We start from the raw sequence: 21263 nt of genomic DNA on the forward strand, positions 1-21263 counted from the left end.
CGTTAAAATGTTTCTAGTAAGTGGCTACCAAGGAGCTTTTAAAGGTTTTGTTTGTATGTTTTAATCCGCAGTCCCAGTTTCCCCTTTAAAGGTGCTGTGCTGCCGTTTAACTGAATAAAACCCTAATTCTCTTAAACCTCTGGCACTTTGAATGCCTTTTCAGCCAACCTGAATATGCAAGATAATTCACAGGGAGATTTCTGTTTGGCCATCAACCCCGCCCCATATATATATATATATATATATATATATATATATATATATATATATATATATATATATATATATATATATATATATATATATATATATATATATATATATATATATAAATTTTTTTTTTTTTTTTTTTTAAACAGAGAAAGATCGTTGTGTGTTATGAGACACATTTTTCAGTTATCTGTCAGGTAAAATAAGTAGCTAAATGAACAATTACAGTGCCTTAAACTTCTCATATATAAAGGTTAATAATCACAGTTTAAAGCTTTATATTTCCTGATCCATGTCTGTTATATAAAGTGCAGGCTAGAGTTTACTGTTTGTCTTTTGTCCATTCTGAATGATTAATGATTATCTAATCTAAAAATATCCACATTAATATTTAAGACTTTCACAAATACCCTACCGTTTAAACATTTGGTTTTGGGAAGACTTAAGTGTTTTTCAAAAGTCTCTTCTGCTCGTCAAGGCTGCATTTATTTGATCAAAAACACAGTAAAAAAAAAAGTGAAATGTTATTACAATTAAAAATAACTTTTCTATTTGAATATATATTTAAAAGCAATTGGTATTATTTGATATGAATGTTGAAAACGGTTGTACTGCTTAATATTTTTGTTGAAACCTGATACAATGTATTTTCAGGACTCTCTGATGAATAGAAAGTTCAAAATAACTGAAATTTGAAATGTTTTTACACTCACTTTTGATTAATTTAATGCATCCTTGCTTCATAAAAGTATGTGTTTCTTTAAAAGAAAAAAACTTTCCAGTACGTAACTTTTGAACAGTAGTGTAGAAGTTGCAACTTCTAATTGTAACAAGTTTTCTGTGTAACCTACTTCATTTTCATCTTCATTTTCTGCCAGCCTTGTCTAAAAATACTTGTGCATGGTAGCATTGTGAAAAGTCACTTAATCATGCAAACACAGACTTCTAGTAAATGGTATGGGGGAAAAAAATACAGTTGAAGTCCATGGCTACTGTTAATCTTTATTTTTGGGTGAAGTATCTCTTAAATACTCTGTTCCTTTTTTTTTCTTTCTCATACTGATGCGATGGGCAAAGCGGTTCCCTGTTCACACAGTCTATTAATAATCTGCAGATACTAGATTCATGCAGCACTTCACCTCTAGCTTAAGTCAGCAAAACCAACTGTGTAGCTGAGTTTTACTTCAGTGTATTCTAGACCTAACAGAATCAAGAATATTCCCATGATGAAAAGTGATTATTTTTTGTGGTACCATTTTGAAAAATATGATCTTGCATGTAAATAGTCCTTTATATAAAAGTATGTAGTCTTTGATAATGGGATTAATTTTAGTTCTTTTTCCTTTGCGCAGTACATTTTAGTGTTTCATTTCCTAATTTCCCTCTGAAGTTTCAATTTGTATCATTTCTCTAATATGTTTAATGAAACTATAGCCGAGTGAATATTTGAAAATTATGTTGTACATAGCCCGGCCAGCAGGGAAATGCTTAATATTTAAGTTATTAATGTTCTGACATGTTGGTCTGTCTAATCAAAGCTTAAGATCAAATGTAGATTTACTGTTAAATGTTTACTGTTGATGGATTTATGTGCGAGTATCTATTACCTGTATTTACTAACTGCACTAATATATTTTTAATCTAATTGCATATTAAATGTGCAAAAATGGGAAATCATTGCTTTGCAAAGCATGTCTCTATTTTTATGAAATGTCATATGCTGAAAGGTTTGTAATGTTTTTGGGTTTTTTAAAAAGATACTGATATTTTTATCAAACCTGCATTAATCAAATCTGTCAAAAAAAATTAAATCAACTCTATATATGCTGATGTCTCAATGGGTTTGCTTTAAACTTTCTAGATGCAATTTTATTCGTGTTTAAAATTTATTTTATAAACCTAATTCCTTTGAACCTTAGTGTGTATTTATAATGAAATCAGTAACATTATAAAACTGATCATACACACATTGTATATACATACACAGTGGTTAATAAATACTTGGTCAGTTTAGAATTTACTAAAATAGGACGTGTTTTAGTTCTTAACATGCCCATGTGATGTCTTGAACTGGATTGCATATAAATAGAGTAAATTTACTTTATGAGAATCAGTCGTGTGTGTGTGTACCTGCTATTCTCTTCATTATGCGGATCAAAGGATAGTAATAATTGTCATTTTTGAAATTTGTTGACATTTTGTTGGTCCCCTTAAGGAAAATAGAAAGCAAGATTTATTTATTTTTTAAATCTAAAAAAATGCATAAAGTTTTGTGTGAGGGGTAAGGCTAGAGTAAGGATGGTAGAAAACAATTTGTACATTTATAAAATTCGTTTCACCTAAGGAATATCATCCATAAAACATGGAAACCCAACGTGTGTGTGTGTGTGTGTGTGTGTGTGTGTGTGTGTGTACTTAACCAAATTGTGGGGACAGAAAAGTGAAGCCAAAAACTGACCAAATCTCCAAAAACCTCCATTTGGAGACTTCCTCAATTGTAAAATTGGTATAAAAATACATTTATTATTATTTTTAAAAATGCATTAGTTTTTCAGTGAGTGGTAGGGTGTGGGTAAGGACGGCTTATAAAATGTATAACTATCTGTATATATAAACAGTAAAAGTCTTATGTAATTTCCCCATTAAGATAGGCCTAGCTAAAGGCGCGCGTGCGTGTTTAGACTGGGCAGGTACGCTGTGTTTTAAGCCAAAAAAAACAATATCGGTTCCACTTGAACTTCATGTATCATAGTGAAATGTGGAACCGATCAGCAGGACACTGCTCCCTCACCACACCCCCCTAAATCCTGCCTTCCCTTTTTACCCATGAAAATATTTTGACCAATAGATTCCACTCTTTTACAGCCTTCAGTTTTTAAATTTAGTTTAAAACTTTGGTAAAATATTCTTGTTAGGGATAACATTCTTCTATTTTCTCCATTCATCCCCCTTGTTTGTAGCATTTGTAACTTGAATTGTACAGTTATTTGGCCAGCTTTATGGCTTATCGTATAATTTGAATGTATTATCGTCCTCATAAACGCACTGCTTTGAAGTGCAAATAGTTTCACCGGTTATGTACTTTGTTGTTGCTATATGCCTGTAGTGTGGCTAATGAAGTGAAAGTCTAGCACATTCACTGTAAATATCTTACTTCCCCGTTGCAAAATAAGGCCGATAGCAGATCTGTATTTGTGTTGTGGTTATCAAAATAGTGTAGAAGATACCTTCGGTTTCACCCTGTCTCACTCTGCTGGTTGTTTTTAGAAACCAAGTCTTTTTTTGTTTCCCTATAGTGAAAGTATTGGCATACTACAAAGTAGGCCTACACGTACTGAGAACTGCATACAAACATGCATACCTTTGTTTAATATTTATACTGTATGAAGTACATATTCTATGCATATTAGGCATATGTTCAGTATACATGTGACTAGTAATTTTTTCCAGTTCATTCAGATGGTACCCATTTATTGCAGAGGATGTAATGGTGAGGAAATGATGTAATGCATTTTATTTTTGTATTTCTTTTAAGAAAAGTTCCTTGATTTGCTAAACAAAAACGTGATGATTGCATTCCCAATCAGCCTTGTGCACAGTGGTTTGTTCTGATATGGATATTGGATTGCTTCTCTAGCCAACATGCATTGCTTGGTTGTTTTATGCAACTATGCAAACAAAAATCAACTCAATTTGTGACTCACAATCTTTAAATGGCCTATTAGCCCCAACAGCTGTACATGAAAAAAATAAATTGGCCTGAAATGAGTGTCGGAAGTGAAGCCAGCGAGAAACATACGAGTCTGCAGCTCTCTCTAGTGGAGGTTTCTTATAATAATGTGTCAGCTTTCTTTCTTCAAACAGGTCAACATTTGTCCAGCATTCAAGTTAGTTTACCTAAAGCCAACAGGCAGACAAACAACCTCAATTGCCTATTATTACACAACAAAGATCAAATCCGGAAAGAAAACGACTCCATGAAAAAGCCGCTGTCGATGAAAAGAGTCTGATGATATGGAGTAATTAATTTAATAACTTCAAATAAAGATATTCGGAGTAGCCTATAAAAGTATATATTTTATCCCAAAATTATGTATATCGTCCAATAAAAACAAAAGCTTTCAACATTTAGTTAAAATAAATGTATTCTTAAAATAAATAATCAGCAGGCCTATCAGACATTTTTTTCACCTTTTATATTATTTTTATTTTCTTCAAGTTGTTTGTTCACCAGAGGAAGAAGCTTAACTTTCACTGTACTGTATATAATGCCATAAAAATTACAGCAGCTGTCTGTCACAAATGACGATAAAGTGGTAGCGAAAATATTAAACTATAATTCAGAACTAGCCTTTCCTTTCCAAAGCAACGTCGACGTGCCCTATTTAATATTCATTAACTGCCAATGGAAATGACTTCAGCAAAATCTAATTAATATTTATGACCTCATCAGCGTCCATAGAAAATCACGAAGCAACGTCCGCATGACTTAATTAATATTCATGAGCCAAACCTTCGTTTGCTTCAGCAGGATTCGTCATGTCCCAACGCGGCAGGCTTGAGCTCGGCTGCGCGAGAACCAGACCGAAACATCACAGCAAAAGATGAAAATGTAGACATAAATCAGAGGATGCACGCATGATGACGATGGGAGACGGACTGGTGTCTGAAGACGATATATGTGAGTGTTAAAACAGCCTACTGAAAATAAAAAAGTAGTGACAGTGTTGTAGTGCGGTAGCTACTAGTACGGACACTAACTAGGACAAGTGAGAGAAATATATTCTCATATATGCATCTCGTTGTATTGCTTATAAAACTAATAGTTGACAATAAAAAAAAATATTATATAATGCACTAAAAGGACTCGTTTTCTAGGGATGTGTTGTACTCATCAACATATTTACACCCGCCAATCTATTATACTATTTATTAATTATATCTAGTAATATTATATTTTATATGCCCTCCCCATACACCAGTAATCGATCCCATCCTCAATCTTAATCATGCATAAAACTAGAATAGAATCTAAAACATAGATTTAAATTATCTATAAAAATGGAAAGAAGTGTTAGATATCAATATTGTTGATGCATGTCGACTTTCATTGTTCCTGCTTATGTTTGTACCCCATACATATTTAATAGTGGGTCATATCTTAATGTTTCAAATTAGAATAGAATCTGAAACCTAGATTGAAAAGATCTCTTAAGAAACATTAGATATGAATATTGTTGGTGCATGTGGATAATCATTGTTCCTGCTTATGTTTGTACCCCATACATCTTTAATAGTGGGTCATATCTTAATGGTGTATAAACAACATAACTTCTGTCACCATCCACTCTAGTGCTTCGCTCGGAGAAGGAGTTTCATGATGCTGCGAAGAGGAATGACACGGAGAGAATGCAGGAGCTCATCAGAAGAGGGGTGGACATCAAAGTAAAAAATAAGGTGAGATATAGCCAATGCAGAAACATGAACAGTGCAGATCTACATGCACTGTATTATGACTATGTGCATTATACTAGATGCTCTAAAGCAGTCTTTCTAGTAAAAGAGCAGTCTTTATATGTGCCCTTGGAAAGGTTGAAAATGTGCAACTTATTTAACCATAGACAAAGAGTATTTGTCACATGACAAAGATAATGCATTATGAAATTTTTTCATGTGTTTTTGGTTTTAAAGATGGACCGTAAGGCCCTTCACTGGGCAGCAGGAGCCGGCAGTGAGCAGGCAGTGCATCTGCTGCTGGACCACGACATGGAGGTGGATGATATGGACAGCGTACGTGCAATTGCATTTTGTTGAACAGATTCAGATGTAGCTACATTTTAGGCTGAATATTTCATGTTCTGTGTTTATTTACTGTATGAGCACAGATAAGTGAAATACTGCTCAACTGGATAAATGTTTAATGGGCTGCTGTTCATTCACCATGTGGCCTGTAAATTACCGGAGGCTATGAGCTCGTTACACCAACAACGATTGAAGAGACAAAGCATGGCAAAACTTTTTTAGGTTATTGAGCAGTTGACCAATATGGACCTGAAAATCTTTATACACATACTCAGAATTCATGCTCTGCATTTAACCCATCCAAAGTGCACACACCCCCCCCCAGAGCAGTGGGGGGTTTGATGCCTTGCTCAAAGGCACCTCAGTTGTGGTATTGCCGGCCCGAGATTCAAACCCATAACCCTAGGGTTAGGAGTCAAACTCTCTAACCACTAGGCCACGACATTAGATCAAGTTTTAACGCTGTAACTGGTCATGTTCTTTTACATCTACCGGGAACAGCTTTTTTTTTTTTTAAGTATTTTTTTTTACCTGAATGCATAATTATTTATTTTAATTAAATAAATTTTTAATTATTAATTTCCTTTTTTAAATTATACATAAATTTTTTTGTGTGTATATATATATATATATATATATATATATATATATATATATATATATATATATATATACTGTACTAAGAGATGAATGCATTTATTATTATTTTATAAAATTATACAGAGAATTTAAGGAATCTGAAAAGTCTTTTTGAAATATTTAAATTATAAATTATAAATTATATAAATTATAGCATGTTAAAGAACTTGCACTGTATATGCAGAGAATAAAAGTCCAATCTGTGCACAAACGTGTCACCAATGACAAAGGGTGGCCGTGAAATGCAAGCGATAATTAAAATGTCACAATTAAATTTAATATTAAAATTTTATGTTAAAGTATAAGTGAAAGAGTATTTATTAATTTATTATTGTAATATATTTTTTAGAAGGTCAACATTTTTGAATCCCGTTTTTGTTTCTGCAGTTCATATAAATGGTGCGGAGTGAGTTTCATTTTTAAAATACAAAAGTCCCTCAAGTAGTAATGTGGGCATAATTACTGTAATTTAATTATAATGCATGCAGTTTTATTTCATAAAATTTAACCGAAAATTATTATTAAAAACATCCTATTTATAAAAACATTTGAAGTATATAGCATGTCTCATGTCATTCCATATGCTTTTGGTGCAAAAAGTCAGTTTTGGGAATCAAACTCATGTCCTTATTGTTGCTAGCAGAAGGATCTACACATGCATGCATCCCTGGATTGTGTTTATTAAATAATAAAAACTGTATTCACTGCAGGCTAATATTGTTTTTGACTAGATTCTTGATTGTTTTCCAGTTCGGTATGAACCCTCTGCTCTTAGCCGCATGGTTTGGTCACCTCTCGGTCCTAAAGATCCTTGTCTCAACTGGGGCAAAGCTCACCTGTGAAAACAAAGTAAGACTCGATTGGAAAAATCATTTTAGGTACTTTGTTTTTAAGAAGACAGTGGTACCATCTCACTCGATGTGCTCTGCTCTCTTCACAAATAGTGTTCAGAAGCTTTTAAAGACCACTAACCAATACAAATGAGATCTGCATGTGTGCAGGCCTACATTAGGCCTTCATCATTAATTTCAATGCATCCCGCTTACTGAACTCTCTCTGTTTTTCTTTTCAGAATGGCTTGAATCTCTTGCACTGTGCTGCCCAGAGGGGTCACATCAGTATTTTGGAGTATATCATGGAAGATCTGGAAAGCGTGCAGCTTAATAAAGTCGACAAGGTGAGAATCTCATGTTTGGTCACAATGACCATGATCTTGAAGTATTTTATTACACAGTAATAAGTGTACCTTCAGTTCCCTAGAGCCCAGGCAAAGTTAAGAGACAGCATGGGTTTTGCTTTCTAATGTATTGTAACTAGAAAAACATATTTTACACTGGAGAAATTCTGAAAGAGAGTTTGACAGAATTGGTCAAAAAAGTTACTATTTGTTCACATTTTGATCACATGACTTCTACATACTGTATTTGCAGACACTTTAAGCTGTTTTTCATCTAAGAGACTGATAACAGCTGTGATGATTGCACAGTGTTCACGCAAATACCAGTTAAACTTTTTCAAGGAATGACTTTGAGGAAGGAACTGCCTTCGGGAAGTGGTTTGTTGACGTAAAGAGCAGACGGTGAACAGGACAAGCTTTAAAAAGGACATATAGCTCCATGAAATTCCAATGTAATTTGTAAAGATTAGGACAGGTCCGAGTTTTATCCATGAGGAGTTTATTGGATCATTTGTTTGTTTTTCTCTGCCTCCACAGCCTTGGTTATAGAAATTCAATTCAGAGAAAATAGATGACTCATGCACAGTCATTATGAGTGGGGACATGTATTATGAACGTCAACAAACTTTAATTTTTTTCACCGATTTTCAAGCTGTTGTGAATTGTGCTACTCATTACACACAAGTTAAAATGTATTCCCCATTAGATGTTTTGCACAGCAGATCAATAATACAGATATCACACTATCAATATTCTGGAGTAGTTTCATTGTGCTTTCTGTGCTTTCTGTCCCATTGGAATATTAACAGATGAAGTAAAGCTGTTGTTTTTTGGAAACTACCCTTAAAAATAAAGGTTCATGGTTCCACGGAGAACCTTTAACATCTATAAAACCCTTTGCTTACACAAAAGGCTCTTCAGATTATTAAAATATGTTTAACATTCTTTTTAAATTAAGAACTGTCCACAGAAAGGCTCTTTGAGGAACCAAAAATAGTTCTTCAATTGCATTGCTATGAAACCCCCCCTGTTGGAACCTTTTATTATTACATTTTGTCCTTTCTAACATGTGTCAGTCAGGTAAGACAGCGTTTCATTTGGCCGCAGGGCATGGACACCTGAAGGTGGTGGAGTTTCTCATTGGGATGGGCTGTGCTCATGACCTCAAGGACAAGGTGAGGGACAGACACACACTCCTCAGTGTGTCAGTCAAGGTTTCAGAATAATGTTCTTCAAAAAAACTTCCAAATGTGATCCAAATAAAATATGTACTGTAGACTTGAGTGGTGTCTGGTGTGGCACTGTATTCTTATTTTAATCACTGTGTTCAGATATCAGTAAGCTCTTAAAAAAGAAAAATTCAATGCAGAATGGAGCCAAAGAATTCCTCAAAATAGAAAAAATCAACTCCAAATGTATTAATCTGACCTAATGACAAAAGAGAAACTAAACATATTTCAGCATGCTACAGTAAACGCCTTTCCGGTCATACTTTGGTTAGTTAAACTAACTAAAACAAACATGTAAAAAAAATAAAATAAATGGAAACGTATTGTCAAATACAGAGGATACAGAAATGATTGATGCAGCACTAATATGGTGTTCATGAACTGCAGGAGGAAAACACTGCACTGCATTTGGCAGCTAAGCAAGGCCACAGTGACGTCCTACAGAAGATCATGGACACCGGGGAGAGCATTGATGAAAAAAACATTGTAATTCCATCCCGTTTCTGTGTGCACAAGTTTTTTTTTTTTTTGGTGTTGTTTCTTTGTTTCACATTGGGATCTGTTGTCAGGATGGCATGACTGCTTTACATCTGGCAGCTGAAGGAGGGCATTATGAATGTGTCAGACTGCTGCTGGAGGCTGGCTGCGATGTCAACTCACTCACTCATGTGAGTACTTCGTGATGAGTCTTCATCATAATCAATGGGATTTTCACATTGTTTAGTACATCAAGCTACAGTGCATGGTCATATGTTTCTTCTTATAGAGTAACAGGTCTGCTCTTCATCTGGTGGTCCAGCATGGCTCAGGAAGAGAGGTCCGACTGCTGGTACAGGCTGGGATCCACCTGGATTCAGTAGACACAGTCCGTACTAAAAACCCCAGCTTTCTGCATGCTTTTTACATTTTTGCTTGCTATCAAGAATTATAACTTTTGTTGTAGAACGGGAGAGAATGTTTGGGTGGGGATTCACTATGGCATGCAGATTAAACATCTAGTGGATTCTCTGTTAGCAATGTCCAATAATAGATATACACACACCCCTACTGTAAATGTACAGTATTGTGACTAATTATTGTGTCAGTAAGTCTAGGTACAAGGCCATCTTGATTATGTTACAGACATGTTTAAGACAATATTATACAGAACACCGCGATCAGAAGTATCGTTCAGCTGTTTTGACTTTAAGAACATGACTAAAGCATTATTTGGGACAATTGGGGTTTTGATCTTGTCCAAAGCATGTCTATTCTTAAAATGTTTGACTGAGCAGTCCCCTGAATCTAACCTCCTGTGTGCTTTGTTTTTTCAAATGCTTTTTGTCCTCAATTTGAGTTCATGTAGTTCAAGCAGTAGAGAACCTTTATTATGGATTTAGATCTTCATGCCAACATTCTGTGTAAAATAACAGTTGGTGATTCAAGTTCGGTTGACATTAAAAGAATATATGAATAAGATCACCTAATTCCCTAATTACTTACACAATGGATAAATGGTGTATATAGAACATTTATTTCTCAGTGTTCTCTGAATTTTTTAATTGTAATTTAATTGTTAATGGCAATGTTATTATACATTTAATGTAATTATTTCACAAATATTATGGAAATGTTACTTTTAAATTTTCGCTAAACCATCCTGTATGAATGTACAACTAAAATGTTTCAGAAAAAGTTTAATGTTTTTGTACTAACGTTTTGAGAACGTTGTTATACATTTTGATCGATATTGAACATTCTATAAACGTTACTGCAAGAATGTTTGTTCAGAACTGTTAGAATCTTGCCAGTATGTAGCCAAAGTTCTAAAAACATTCTCTGTTAGCAAAAAATACATATGCATGCACACATTTTAGGAAGATTGCAATATGGAGTGCATGATTTGGGCACAATTGAAAATTTTCCTTATTGTTGAACCAGGAGTTAAAACATTGGAAACATTACAAGGTTAAGTTCTGCTATTCAGAAAACCCATGGTATTTACAGACATTTTTCCTTGCCAGCAACATACTTCAGCTCTACACCTGGCAGTGCTCAACAACTCCACAGGAATAGTGAAGGATCTGATCGATGCGGGATGCGACCTGGACATCTGTGATGATGTGAGTGCTCCACATTTACAAATGCAGTCATGATTTCACTGATTAAGGTGAAATTAACTCTTTTTTTTTTTCCCTTCCAGCGGCTTCAAACTGCTTTGCACATAGCAGCAGAACACGGTTGGCTGAACATCGCTGAAATGATCCTGATATCTGGAGTCAATCTCAATCTGCTCGACAAGGTGCAAATTACTGTTGTCATACTTGGGTGTGGATGATGATCAAAGAATTAAACAGAAGATATTTACTTCAATGTTATAGCAAGGAAAGTCGTCACTGGATGTTGCAGCTCGAGGCAACCATGTGAATGTCGTTGACATGATTATCAAAGCTGACAGATTTTACAAATGAGAGAAGGTATGTTAAGTGTACATTCAGCTTTAATTATGACAGAAAATATGACTCAATTTAAGATTGTGTGCTATTTTTAATGTTTTGATTTGTTTAGGAAAATGTGACGAGTGACTCTGACTCTCTGGTGGGAACGAGCCTTACCTTTAAACAAGATCATCGACAGGAGACACAACATATCCGATCTGTCCTATGGACACTTGCCTCCAAATATCTTAAACCAGGCGAGTGGAAAACACTGGCTCGACACTGGAAGTTCTCAGAAGCACATATTCGAGCCATAGAGCACCAATGGACAGGTACGTCTTTTAACTAGCTGCTGAGTGCATTTAAAAAAAGATATATACAGTGTGTGTATTTTTAGACACATACACCATTCCTCCAGTTTTCAGGGTCACATGCTCTTTCAAAAATCATTCTCATATGCTGATTTGCTGCTCAAGAAACATTTCTGATTATTAATGCAGAAAACAGTTGTGCTGCTTTATATATTTGTGAAAACGGTCATAATTGTTTTTTCAAGATTCTTTAATGAATAGAAAGTCATTTCTGTAAAATCAGACTGACCCCAAACATAAGGTAGGATTTGTATATAAATATATCCATATATAATTTGTATTGTAAGTTACCCATTAAAATGTAATGGCTATAAAAGGGGGAAATACAAATGGGTGGATTATTATATTAGATGTTAACAAATTTTCTTAAAGGGGTCATATGATGTTGTTGTATATTATTGTTTCTCCTCTATGCCCCGCCTTTCTGAAACGCGTAGATTTTTACAAAGCTCATCGGCCTGAAAAGCGAGGTGTGCCCTGATTGGCCAGTGCATTGTGATTGGCCGAATACCTCAAGCATGTGACGGAAATGTTATGCCCCTCAACATACTGTTATGCCGTGTGTCCCGACCCGACAAGACCAAACCAATAAAACCCATTATAAACAAGGCATTTGTTGCATCCAGAAGGGGCATAATTACTGATTATAATGACTTATACTGTCTTTTTACACGTTGCGTTACATATCGCGCCGCGTAAACACAAAACCATGTCTGTATTTGTGATCGGAGAAACTACAAACAACAAGCTCTACTCTACACTGCTCAAAACTCGTGTTTGAATCATCAGTGGCAAATTATTTAAATATAAAAACGTACTTACAGGCTTTGAGTCAGAAGCACCAGACTCGTTGCAAAGTTGGAACTGCCCCACTTTGCAGAAAACGACACCGGCATTGTAGGCTAATCTCTCAGGAAACAGTCCTCATCCTTCGCAAAATGTGTTGCACACATCTGAATATTTGGGTTGAACTGTTCCGGAACAGTGTTGAACCACTGGTTTCTGATTGTGTCCTCTTTTGGAAGACCATTCAAAGTAGATTCGCTTTTGCAATAAAACACACAGCGTCTCCACAACATGGCCGGGCGACAACAGTGAGAATAAAAGTTACACCTTCTGTCTTTGCGTAAACATTTGGGCGGTGTTATGCAAATCTTCTCACACCGTGACACGTGCGGGCGTGTTAGAACGAGCCGTTTTAGGGGTGTGTGGTTGACTCTTATTATGATAGTTGACTTCTTTTATGAAGAATATCTCTTTGGATATGAGACTTTAGTCCTTGAAATTTAATTTGCATCATTTGACCCCATTAATGGGTCTACAGAAGGTTTCCTGAAATTGCCAAAAATCCTAATTGGAAAATATGCACAAAAAAGTCCCAGTCCCATTATGCCAGAAGTCTTCTGAAAAATTTGTTTTTTTATTACACTAAGGAAAATAGGTTCATTAGATAAGCCAGTAACAATAGTAATTAGTGTGAAGTGGTCTGCTTAACTCTATTTTGAACTCAAGATCCTTAAGAGCCGTGCACTACTACTCAAACTGAACTGAAGACACCGACAGATATCTGTGATAGTGATGACAAGCTCTGTACTTTAAAGGTACAAAGAGCTACAAGGAGCACGGGCACAGGATGCTGCTCATCTGGCTGCACGGAGTGATCACCGCTGGAGAAAACCCCATCAAGGGTTTGTACGAAGGTCTGGTAGGAATCTCAAGGATCGATCTGGCAGGTGAATTCATCACTACAGTTCATTCGTGTGTAAGGTCTGTTCCCAAACCTGTTGTGATGCCCATCTAGACTGCATTTTTATGCATCATATGTGCACTTCAGACTCAAAGGCAGCAAAATGAAGAGATTGTTAGCAGAATTGCATGCATCTCTCCCAGAATGCACTTTGTGTGCAAATTCGATTTTAAAATTCTAGTTGGGTTATTTTGACCAATAACTGACAACTTAATATCTGTCTTTTCCTGTATGTGACCAACTAATGTTTTGACCATGATTATGCCAAGACGCTTGTAATCAGCTGGAAACTCTGGGTTTCAGTTCAGAGTTATCGAGTATATATTTTTACCAGTTTCACGGTCTACAATCTTGCTTTACCTTCCCTCTTTTATAACTTTCTTTTCTTTCAAACAGAAAGCATGCGACAGCTGGCAAATACGGATCCATCTTCTGCTAAAAAATGCTCTACAATGTAATGTGAGATTTATTGAGAAAGGTCTGGACTGTGCACGTATACCGACCAGGAGATCAGATGCTCTTCAAATACACCGCACCGATGAAACACAAATACTCCCTAAAATACAACCTCAGTGAAGAAAACAGCCGTTCACACCAAGAGCAAATATTTACAGCACACATGACTTTGGAATATTGAAGAAAATATCACAGCAATTTCTTTTTTTAGGAGATCATGTAGATTCTTTCTTTTTTTTTTGTCAGAAAAACTCCCCAATCAATGACATTTTTGGTTATGCTGAATTTCAGGTTCTTTTTTACAGTTATGCATGTCTTTCAGTCCTAAATTTATTTGTAGAGGCAACATTTCTTCTGTAATGGTTATGTTTAGACACTAGACACAAATAAAATTCTAAAGAAGCTGCATTAGCCAGGATACTGGGTAACGTGTGTGTGTGTGTGTGTGTGTGTGTGTGTGTGTGTGTGTGTGTGAACTTTAGTGTGTGCAAATGCTCTTATATGAAGACGGGACATGAGTGAAAGTGCAATGAAATGAATTGATTCATAATCGTCTGCAGTATTTTATACAGATTAGGTTTGGCCTGACATTGATTTCTCAATTTGAATAATTTCTCTGAGGAACTAATATTGATTCTTAAATCCCAAGAATTCTATTATGCTGTTTTCAGTTGATGAGTAAAGACAGCTTCACTAACTAAACAACTTTATTTGTAATAGCAAGCTTCCTGCTTGGTTACTTATGATATAAAACAAAGTCTGAGCTTTAAAATTAAAACTTTTTATGAACCAAACCTTTCCCCCCTTACTACTATTTATTGCACGAAATAAACATGAATGAACATTGGACCGGATGTTGAAAATGTACCATGTCTCATCATGTGATCCCTCAAGCAGTGTTTCAGCTGTGAAAGATGTCAATAAAACAGCTTGTTAACTATGGAACATTAACCTCGGAAAAGCTATTCATGGTCCACAGCTAGTTAACTAGAAAAATAATCTATAGAGGTGAATAAACACTGTATACTCTATTTGTAGATTGCATTTATAACCATAATCTAGATATTTATCATGTTTACTGTGACTCAACAGGAAATTCAGTGCTGATCTGAAGCAACTAGGTTAAAAGTTAATATTGACGTATGAAAATATTTTTGCAAATTTGCAGACTCCAGTGCTTTTCGTGTAGGTTAACCTAACCGGACTAAATGTTATTGTGTACATGAACCCAAATGCTAGTCAAGCACAGTCACAGTTTTAAACGAAGTGCATGCATGACGCAAGCAAACCCATCATCACCAGCCGTCTCTGAGGAACATGCAGCTGTTTTCTTTCCGTGTCCATGCAACACAACACTGTCCCAATACACTAAAATATTACAACAGGAAGTTCTCCGTTTCTGTATTTCTGTTGCCACAAGGTTTCCTTCCAAGAATCAGTCCAAGTAATCTTTTTTTAATAGTCCATAATATTGTTTTGTTTTCACTTGTAATTGGTGCTTGGTTTGTGCATATTTCTTTCCTGATTCAGAAATAAACTCATCTACATCTTGGATAGCCTGAGGACGAGTGTCTTCTTTGCCCATCTTTGGGTAAACTATTCCTTTAAACCAAAGGCACATCCACCTCTTCTCTAATCCCATAAGATGTGTCCCTCAGAATAACATCACAATACTGATGTAATCATAATACCATGATATTGAATGATTGCTGTATTCATATAGTATGTAGATGATATTAAAATTATTTTGGATACCATGGTCTAATAAAATAAATGTTGAATTTAGTGCATGCCATAAATTTGTAATGCCTAATTCACTATTCACATTCTTATGTAAACACTTTAATGATTTATATTGTGTAGTCACAGCAGTTTCAATCGTATGATAATACTATTAGCAAATGCAGAACGTGTAATAAAAATAGTTGTAAATCTATACCAAAGACCAATACCTGTCTTTTGGTTACACAGCTTTATTTAAGTAAATAATGACACTTTACGATTTGTTTCCAAATCACGGACTCCTGATGTGTCATTTGGAAAAGTGAAGGGGTTTTACACAATCTGATGTTGAAACGGGTTTCATTTTATATCAGTGCACGACTCAAACAAGCAACAGGCATGATGACGTTAACAACATTCATACAAACAAACAAAAACAAACGTAACAGAAAATAACACCAATGTACAAAAGGCATGAAAATTAAATTCAGGGAATAAAAAGTGCTAATTTGAACAAAGACGTGCATTTTATATTGTGTAAGGCAACCGGGTCAAAACATGGCATTCTTCATGTACTCCGTTTCACTTATTTACAGTCTTATCAAAATATTGTTTCTTCTCTGTAAAGTAAAAATAGGCTCTTTAAAGTCCATTCACATTTGACTGAGCTTAAGGTCATAGAAAAACAGAATAGCGAAACATGACCTCTGAATGTTGTGTAGCTGAAACGTGTTAAACTCATGTCCCGATTCATGTAGTAAGCGTTCAGAGGATGTTTGTGTGAGGCCTGTTGGGCTCTCTACGATTCGCCGTCGCTCTCGCTGTCGCTGCTCAGATTTGTCTTCTGCACTTCCAGCTCTTCTGCGCTGACCATCTCTGGACTGATAGCGGCGTACCGCGTCCCATGAAACTGACGCAGGTGTATCTAGAGAGTAAAACAGTGCAAATTAAGCCCCTGAAATCTTCTGATTACTATAACTGCAGGAAAACCAGCATGGGGAAAGGTCTTCAGGTTTTCCTCACTCATGTTCCACAGGAAAAAAAGTCATTAATTTGAGGTTGGAACAACGTTAGGGTGAGTAATTAATAACAGAATTATGATTTAACAATCTCACTCACTTGTATGTACAGGTTAACTTCTGCACTTCTGCACAGATACGGGAAGTTTCCGCCGGTTTTGAGGTGAGCTCGTCTAGCCTTGGGGTACAGTTTATACATTTCCTCCTTTGCCTCATGTGACAGGGCACTCTGATCAAAAACCTGAAGGGCAAAATATTTTTACAAATGTTAAACAAACTTGTTTTTATGCTGATCAAGACACATTTATTATTATCAAACTGTTTTACTGCTTAATATTTTTTTGGAAATTGTGATAACACTAACTTTTTTTTACTGCAAGGGTGCATTAAACTGATAAGTACATTTATAAATGTACTTTATGTACAGTAGAGACCAAAAGTTTGGAAACATTATTATTTTTAAGGTTTTTGAAAGAAGTGTCTTCTGCTCATCAAGCCTGCATTTATTTGATCAAAAATACAGAAAAAAAACAGTAATATTGTGAAATATTATTACAACTTAAAATAATAATTTTCTATTTGAATATACTTTAAAAAGATTTATTCCTGTGATGCAGAACTGAATTTTCAGCATCATTCCTCCAGCCTTCAGTGTCACATGTAACATCAGTCTATCACATGATCATTTAGAAATCATTCTAATATTCTGATTTATTATGAGTGTTGGAAACAGTTCTGCTGTCGAATATATTTGAATATTCGAATATTCTTTACTATCACTTTTTATCAATTTAACACATCCTCGCTGAATAAAAGTAGTGCTTTTATTAAAAATAAATAAAAATACTGACCCCAAATTACTGACCAGTAGTGTATATTGTTATTACAAAATATTTATATTTTAAAAACATAAATTCTTTTTTTTTTTTTTTTTTTTTTTTATTCATCAAAATATCCTAAAAAAGTATCACGTTATGAAAAAATATTAAGCAGCAGAACGGTTTCCAACTTTGATAATGAATCATCATATTAGAGTGATTTCTAAAGGAAAATGATCCTAAAAATTCAGCTTTGCATCACAGAAATAAATGATAATTTAAAGTATAATACATTTAAAAACAATTATTTTAAATTGTAATAATATATCACAATATTACATTTTTTTCCTGTATTTTTGATCAAATAAACACAGGCTTGATGAGCAGAAGAAACCTCTTTCAAAAACATAAAAAAATTGTAATGTTTCCAAACTTTTGGTCTGTACTGTCAGTACATTTATAATGTTACAAAAGATTTATATTTCAAATAAAAATCTGGTTCACTGAACTTTCGATTCATCAAAAAATCCTAGGGGGAAAAACATGTACCACTAGTTTCACAAAGTGGCAAAAGGGGTTTTCAAAATTGATTTATAATATGTACCATTAATAATAATTTAGCACCTATAAGAAGTAATAACTGAGCAAATCAGGATATTAGAATGATTTCTGAAGGATCATGTACACTAAAGACTGAGGAATAAATTACATTTTAATATATTAAAATAAAAAAACAATAATTATTACAATATTACTGTTTTTTTTAATCAAATAAATGCAGGCTTGGTGATCATAAGAAGAAAGAAAAAAAACAACAACATTCAACCGACAGTATACAGAGCAGACCTACATCTATTATGGTGACGGCAACATTCTTGATCTTGTGCGGCTCCACGTAGGAGTTTTGGCAGTTCAGCGTGAGTCGAGAGGCCAGTTCACTCTGGTTCAGGCTTTCCAGCTGAAGCACAAACAAACAGAGAGCTCTTTGTTGATAAATGAGCAAAGAGGGAGACAAATTCCCTTCACACATCAGGATGAGATCTAGAATAAGTACTGAATCTGGTCGGGCTTACTTTTCACTTAACTATTTCAGTACAATGAAAGTAAGCATGTTTACACATTGCACCATTACTCACTCTGTCAACCATAAAGTCAATAGCATCTGCCATTTTTGGGTCCATGGGTCCTTTGGCAAAGTTACCAAGCACAATCTTTTTGAGCATGAAACCAGGCATCAACCAGAAACTAGAAAAGTAACATTATACATGAGACACATCCACAGCGATGGAGATATTAGCACCGCATGAGTATCCAGTGTAAGTCTCTACCTGTTTGCTGTCCATGTCTGGTTGAAGATCGATGTGTCGCTAAATGAGTTGCACAGGATCAGAGAATGAACTCTGGGAGATTTATGTGTGACTTCAGCAAATTTCTGAGCCAGGAATCCACCCAGAGAGGCGCCAAACAAGTGCACCTGCACAGAGAGAATGAAAACAGGTTGTGAAAGAAACTCCTTCCTCGTCTGTCATACATAAAACAATCGCTACACCATACCTTGTCCAGTTGTAGGTTGTCTAAAAGCTTTCTAAATCCATCACAAAATTCCAGAAGATCCCAATAGACGGGATACTGGAGCTGGATACAGAAGTATCGAATCACACATCACAGGAAAAAAAGAAAATAAATTATGTTAGAAGAGAAGCAAGAGGACATGTTAGTCATGCGTAATGCCATTTTTTAAACAGAAGGCAACCGAATAAAGCCTTAAAAATGTTAACAGATGTCTATTCCAGCAGGTCTATGTGACTGTAGCTGATGTGAAAACGTACGGAGATGACGCGGTAGCCCCATCCGGAGAGAGCCAGCACCTGCTGGAAGAAAACCTCTGCCGTGCCGCTCACAGGTGGGAGGAAGATGATGGGGCACCTGATGCTCTTCGGCCCGGCGTCATACAACGACCAGACTTTACTGTCATCATCATCCACGATTATCTACAGAAGGCACACAGGCACAAATGTGCTACATCAGCATCGTAGAATACATATTATCATAATCAACATTTACGGCAGTCCTATTTCATTTCACGTTAACTACACTTTTTTACTTGACAATTAACAATTATGAATTATTTTTTCAATGCACCACAATTCAACATGAGATAGATAGATGGATGGATGGCAGATATATTGATAGATAGATAAATAGATAGATAGATAGATAGATAGATAGATAGATAGATAGATAGATAGATAGATAGATAGATGGACGGATGGATGGATAGATAGACACTTACTCTTTTCAGAGGTACGGTGCTTCTGAACCAGTTATAGTCAGGAGATACTCTTATCTCCTCCATTGCTGAAATGCAAATGAAATGTCAGGTTAAACACGTGTATGTTTCGCAGAATAACTGACACGATTGTCCCAATGCTTGCAATGTAGATAAAAAAAAAGAAAAGAAAAGGTAAGTTACTGTGTCATTGATTTCACACCCCCTTCATGTATTTCACCATAGAAAAACCTAGGAGAGAAAAAACGTGATTAGAGTGCAATAATTATTCTTGTAGATGTACATACATAGTTCCTGCAATTACATCAATTTATACAAAATAAATTATATAAAATTACATTTGAAATAATCGTTTAAATAAGTAAAAAAGCGGACATATGATTATTTTAAATGCTGAAAAACACAACATCCATCTCTATAAAACAGCCGTTTGTATGCGCTTCACAACAATGTAATCTGCAGATCATTTCGAGCGATAGAAAAGTAAACATTACCGTGCTGGTTTGTGAAATAAATCTCCTTTTATTGACTTTCATCCACAGACCTGAAATAACATTGTAGCCCTTCGCGGAATCACATGACAGCAGCTTCCGCATCCAACAAACGACTGACAGCAGCCAATCAGAGGCCGCGAACTGCGCGCATGCGCGGTGAGAACAACCAACGGGGAGCCATTAAAGGGACAGTTACACTGAGAAAAAAAGTTCCAAAGCGCATGACTTTCTTTCTTTCTGTTGAAACAAAAACGGAAATTAATGACATAATGATAGTCTCGGTCACAGTTCGCTTTTAGACTCTATTAGAAACTTTTTTTTTAATTGTTCAATTATTCAAATCTTATATTGAATTTTCAACCTATTATATATTTCCCCTTTAATTTAGTAGCCTATGTAATGTGATCATATATATTTAAATATATATATATATATATATATATATATATATATATATATATATATATATATATATAATTTTATATTATGTATGTTTGTCCATGTTTATCCGGGAATGTGTTATAGGGTTTGGTTTTGTATCTTTAGTATTTTTGTTTAATAAAATCATTCATATGAACAATTCTGGCTTCAAATATCAGCTTTCCCTATTTCTTGTGTTCCACCAGCTCTGTAGTATTTTCTATCAGTAATATTATTTTCCATTCTTATATTTTTGACAATAAGGAGTTTGATGATGTCTTAAACTTTAATTTTATGATGGATGAATATATCCACAAAGCTAGATACCTTAAATTTAAGCCCAGCAAAATATTTACTTCTGATCTACATTTGTTATCTTCAAAAACTCTTCTCTAATCTCTAGTTGCGGTTTTGGACTTTTTTGTTTTATTTCATTGTAACAGTCTGTTCAA

At 35.0% G+C, this 21263-nt stretch overlaps 2 protein-coding genes across 2 annotated transcripts; one reads left to right on the forward strand and one right to left on the reverse strand.

The window, feature by feature from the left end:
• The first annotated feature begins 4730 nt into the window (after positions 1-4730).
• LOC113051966 (ankyrin repeat and death domain-containing protein 1A-like) lies at positions 4731-15600 on the forward strand. Its single transcript, XM_026216168.1, has 15 exons — positions 4731-4891; positions 5564-5667; positions 5902-6000; positions 7402-7500; positions 7724-7828; positions 8905-9003; positions 9445-9543; positions 9627-9725; positions 9824-9922; positions 11061-11159; positions 11240-11338; positions 11418-11513; positions 11605-11806; positions 13447-13578; positions 13989-15600. Exons 1-12 carry the CDS (start codon positions 4849-4851, stop codon positions 11505-11507), a joined length of 1134 nt encoding a protein of 377 aa, XP_026071953.1. The 5' UTR covers positions 4731-4848; the 3' UTR covers positions 11508-11513; positions 11605-11806; positions 13447-13578; positions 13989-15600.
• Positions 15601-16005: 405 nt separating this feature from the next.
• LOC113051967 (maspardin-like) lies at positions 16006-20512 on the reverse strand. Its single transcript, XM_026216169.1, has 10 exons — positions 20392-20512; positions 20081-20128; positions 19901-19965; positions 19437-19598; positions 19162-19242; positions 18936-19081; positions 18744-18852; positions 18458-18565; positions 16890-17030; positions 16006-16695 (listed from the first exon to the last, which is right to left on the reverse strand). The coding sequence occupies exons 3-10, from the start codon at positions 19961-19963 to the stop codon at positions 16570-16572; spliced, it is 936 nt and encodes a 311-aa protein (XP_026071954.1). The 5' UTR covers positions 19964-19965; positions 20081-20128; positions 20392-20512; the 3' UTR covers positions 16006-16569.
• Positions 20513-21263: the final 751 nt, after the last annotated feature.

Source organism: Carassius auratus, chromosome 32 (assembly GCF_003368295.1).
Source record: "Carassius auratus strain Wakin chromosome 32, ASM336829v1, whole genome shotgun sequence".
NCBI classification, from domain to species: Eukaryota; Metazoa; Chordata; class Actinopteri; order Cypriniformes; family Cyprinidae; genus Carassius; species Carassius auratus.